Raw genomic sequence first — 4,734 nt, 5'->3', positions numbered from 1 at the left:
GGGGGGGGGGACACGGAGGAGCCGTACGCTACAGCTCCACCTGGTTATCCCTTCTCCTATCTCTCCATCCATCTCCCATCCCATCCCATTTACCCAGCCACCCATTTGCACCTACTCGCTAGCGCCCTGCATTCATCCCCCATCATCCACTCATCCATCTATCCACATGCACACCAGGCTGGTCTTCTGGGCAAATAGTCCACCCTAATACATCCAGCCACTCGTCTCACAACCTATCTGCCCTCCTACAAGCCGCCAACTTATCTACAGAGCAGAGATTTGCTCAGCACCACATCTTTAGCAGATAACCTTTATCCTCTTAATAAGGCTGCTTAATTCTCACTTCCTTACAATGATCTGCCACTGAAAGCCAACTTGTTTTTTGCAAACAGGTGAAAAAACCAGTATCTTTAAGAAAGTAATGTGATACACAGGACTGGGAAGGGACTAGCGGGTTTTTTGGGATGTGTGTGGGGTTTGGGTAAGGACACGCAGCCAAAATGCTCTTATTCTGCACAGGGCATGAGAGGAGCCAAGGCTCTGTCCCAGGTGGGTTGATCCAGCCCAAGACCTTGCCAAGCTCTCAGAGCACCCCTCTCCCTTATTTTCCACGGTGCCAAATCGCTGTGCCCGGGTTTGATCCCAATCCATGTGCCCTGGTCGAGCTGCCAGGAGTTGGGCTCAGCTGCAAGATCTGCTCCCCGCACCGGGGAGGGAGTTGTCTCTGATGGGAGAAGAAAACTGCATTTCTACCCACTTTCTGGGATGCCAGGGCCAGTGGGGGCTTGGCAGGGCATAAAATGACCCAGCTGAATCCAGCTTTTCTGAAAACCATCAACTTCATCCCATTATCAAGGTCAAACCTGGCTCTTCTCATCCCCACTGGAGCAGTAATCGGCTGCTTTGTCCCTTCCCCACCCTGCCAACAGGTTCATCACTGGGTGGGAGGAAGGCAGAGGATGGCCTTCCCCGGCCCCCGGCTGTCCTGAGGCAGGTAGGAAAGGGGACCCAGAGGTCCTGAGCCCTGTGCACCCCCAGGGACCGGCCACCCCTCCAGGATCATCACCCATCATGAGAAAAGGCTTCTAGCCAAAGCCCAAGGTGCCAGAGGGATGGATGTGATTTAATTCATCTCATAGAAAAGTCACCTTTTGAAAACTCAATCAAGCCCAGCAGTTTTAATTAAAGTCATTTCCCTGGTTGGAGGCTGCCCACAGAGGGGTCCAAGCGGGAGCATCCCCTGGAGCAGGGACGGGTCCCCCGCTGCCTGCCCCGGAGGAGCCCCACCACCAAAAGGCCCAATCCTGCCCGAGGCGAAGCCCTGCCAGCTCCCAGGGGATTAAAGGTGTCCTGAGAACAACTTAACTCTCGCAATCAGCTCGGCCCCCGGCCGGGCGATATTAAAACATCCCCCGTAAGCCCTGTTGTCTCGGGGATGATTGCAATAAACCCACCGGCATGCGAGATTAGCGGGTTAAACCCGCTGGCGCAGCCTGGGCTCTCAGCAGACATGTGAAGACATTAGCACAGTTTGGGCTCTTTGAGACGTGCCGGCTAATCCCGGCTCTGAAAACAGCGGGAACAAAGGGCAGCTTCCGTCACATCGTCCCCTTCTCCTGGCACCATCCCCTTCTTCTTGCACTGTCCCCTTTTTGCATCGTCCTCTTTTCCTTGCGTTGCCCCCCTCTCCCTGCACCACCCCTCTCTCCTTGCATCGTCCTCTTCTTGTATTGTCCCCTTCCCCGTGCACCGTCCCCCTCTCCTGGCGTCATTCCCCCTCTCCTTGCACCATCCTCCTCTCCTTGTGCTGTCCCCTCTCTTTGCACCATCCCCTTCTTAATTGTCCCCTGTCTCCTTGCATTGTTCGCCTTCTCCTTGGATCATCCCCTTCCCTTTGCCTCATCCCCTCTCCCCCTCTCCTTGCATCAGGTTTCCTACCTGCCCAAATAAACCCTCTACCTGGGTCCCTTCTTCCTCCAGCCCCAAGCCCAGACACGGAGAAAATACGGTTAGCAGGAGCTGGGGCTGCCCGGGCGAGCACCCACATGTCCCCATTGCTGCTCTTATCTAGGAGGTCCAGGGCCGTTGGTTCTTGCTTGCTCCCCAGCTCCCAGCAGAGCCCACCCTTGGCTCATCCCCAGGCCAGTGTCCAGCCCAAACCTGCCGGATTTGAAACCTCTACATCTGCCCACGCAGGGTCAAGCAATTGAAATTAAAACCTGGCTCATCCTTGCCCAGCTGAGATGGCACCCCAGGTGTCCAGCTCACAAAGCCACCACCAGCTCTGCTCTCCAGGTACATTTCTGGCTCCGAAAGCCACAGAGAGCCGGATGCCATCACTGGGTCGGGATGGGTGAGCCGTGGGCAGGGCAAGGCTTTACGGTGAAGATGCTGCTGGTAGGAAGATGGATGGACCATGAGATGGAGGTCCTCTACAAGGACCTGGGCTCTGCGAAGGTCCTAAGCTATTTTAGAGCACAAGGAGGTATCAGCACCCAGCGCCTTTGGGTGAGCCTGGCTATGGGACTTATTGTCGGTGGGGTGTGCAGGTGGCCCCCACTCCCCTGGACCTCTAGGGCTTGCTCCAAGAACAAACCCCAAGGAGGTATCAGCACCCAGCGCCTTTGGGACGAGCCTGGCTATGGGACTTATTGTGGGTGGGGTGTGCAGGTGGTCCCCACTCCCCTGGACCTCCAGGGCTTGCTCCCATGAACAAGCCCTCACTGAACGCTTGCTGCCACTGCAGGCATGTGTTGTTCCTCCTCCTCCTCATGCAAAGATGAGCCCAAGAGTTGCATAAATAATTTATTTTCGCACTGCAAAAATAATTGGTGCCCTGTATATATTAGATACGTTGCCAGCTATGATACATTCATATAATACACACGGAAAAGCAGCCCGAAGGGGCGATTCAGCAGCTCTTTGCCACAGTCTGTGCAGGTGCCGTCCCTGAGCCTGGGGAGGAGGCTGTGTCCTCCTGGCTGTCCTCCGACTCCGCTGGGAAGTCCTTGTCCTCCTCACTGTGGTGGCTCTGAGAGTCGGGGCTCCTCTGCGGGGTGGCCAAACCCATTTTGGCCAGTTTGGCTTGTTGCTGTTCCAGGCTTTGTTTCCTCCACTTGATCCTCCGGTTTTGGAACCAGACTTTCACCTTAGAAAGAGGTAAAGCTCGGCTTTCAAACCTGGTTTCTCCATGGTCTGCTAAACTCCAGTCCATGGTCTGGACTCATGGTCTGCTAAACTCCCATGGCTCAGGCAGTGCCCAGACACTCCACAAACCCTTAGGTGCCCACAGCTTCAGACATCCCCTGGCTGGCCACGACAGACATCCCCTGCCACGCTCTGTCCCTAGAAAGATGGAAAACTGTCCCCTGCAACCCAGAAGCTGAGCCTGCATTGGTGAGCTGGGACCTGCCAGTGGTGGAGAAGGTCCAGCCTTAAGATGGACACAAGTTTGATCCCTCCATGTGGCCCTAGGACAGCCACTTTGTGACTCAGTTTCCCCATCTGTGATCCTCCACCCTTTTAATGTGAACTATCTGCAGTTACTATCCCACATGGCTCCTGCCCCAGGCTGAGGAACATGGCCCAGGTCCCACCCACTGGCACACAGGTTTGGGAGCTTCCTTGGACCTGGTGGAGATGGAGCATGGTGGGGCTTACCTGCTCTTCAGTGAGGTGCAGGGAGGAGGCGAGCAGGCACCTCTCCGTGCCCACCATGTACTGCTGCCGTGCAAACTCCTTCTCCAGCCGGGCCAGCTGGTCACTGGTGAAGATGGTCCGGACTCGCTTGGTTTTGCCGGTCTTGGCTTTGAAGATGGGGAAGCAGCACTTGGAGATCAGGAAGCCTGGAGGGGAGAGAGAGAGGGGAGGTCAGGGTGGAGAGGAGCCCTTGGAGGGGTCCCCTTTAGAGTGGGGTCCCCCCTTGGAAGGTCCTTTCTTGGAGAGGCAGAAAGGATCTTCCCGTTTGGAGGTGTCCCCTTTGGAGAGGCAGAAGGGGTCTCTTTGGAGGGGGTCCCCTATTTGAAAAGGTGGGAGAGGGTCCTCAATTTAGAGAGAATCTCCTTGGAGAGGTGAATACAGGTCCCTCTTGTAGAGAATCTCTTTGGAGGGGGTCCCCATGAAGAGATAGAAGGAGCTCCTCCATTTGGAGATGCCCCCCTGAGAGAGGCCAGAGGGTCCCATTTGGAGGGGCAGAAGAGGGTCCCTGTTGGAGATACCCCCTTGGGAGGAGGCAGAGGAGGTCCCCCATTTGGAGACATTGGGAGATGTGGACAGGGGTCGTCCCCCTGGAAAAGGTCCTCTTGGGAGAAGGTCCCCCATTTGGAGAGGTGGCCAAGGGCCCCCCCTTGGAGAGATGAAAGGTCATCCCCCATTTGGGGCTGTCTCAAGAGAAGTGGGCATGGGTCCCCCTGGAAGACATCCCTTTTGGAGGAGTCCCCCGGGAGAGGTGGGCACGGGTCCCCCCTTGGAGAGGTGAAAGGAGATCCCTATTTGGAGATGTCCCCATGGGAGAGGTGGATTCGGGTCCTTGTTAGAGACATTCCCTTTGGAGGGGATCCCCTTGAGGAGGTGGAAGGAGAACACCATTTGGAGACATCCCCATGGGAGAGGTGGACAGGGGTCTCCCTAGAAGAAGTCCCCTTGAGAGGAGTCCCCGGGGATAGGTAGCCAAGGGTCCTTCCTGGAAGAGATGGAAAAAGGTCCCCATCTGGAGGTGTCCCCATGGAAGAGGTG

General features: G+C 56.2%; 1 protein-coding gene across 1 annotated transcript; it reads right to left on the bottom strand.

Annotated features, from left to right (window-relative positions):
• Positions 1-3,021: 3,021 nt before the first annotated feature.
• LOC104076630 (homeobox protein notochord-like) lies at positions 3,022-3,845 on the bottom strand (the record flags this gene model as incomplete). Its single annotated transcript, XM_009577551.1, is given in 3 exon segments — positions 3,022-3,062; positions 3,065-3,148; positions 3,661-3,845. Coding segments are annotated over 3 exon segments (310 nt in total), but the record flags the coding sequence as incomplete, so codon positions are not given.
• Between the last annotated feature and the right edge of the window lie 889 nt (positions 3,846-4,734).

This window comes from Fulmarus glacialis, unplaced genomic scaffold (genome assembly GCF_000690835.1).
Source record: "Fulmarus glacialis isolate BGI_N327 unplaced genomic scaffold, ASM69083v1 scaffold22725, whole genome shotgun sequence".
NCBI lineage: Eukaryota > Metazoa > Chordata > Aves > Procellariiformes > Procellariidae > Fulmarus > Fulmarus glacialis.
Note: the sequence above shows the minus strand (reverse complement) of the source record. Positions and strands in the feature narration are given on the sequence as shown.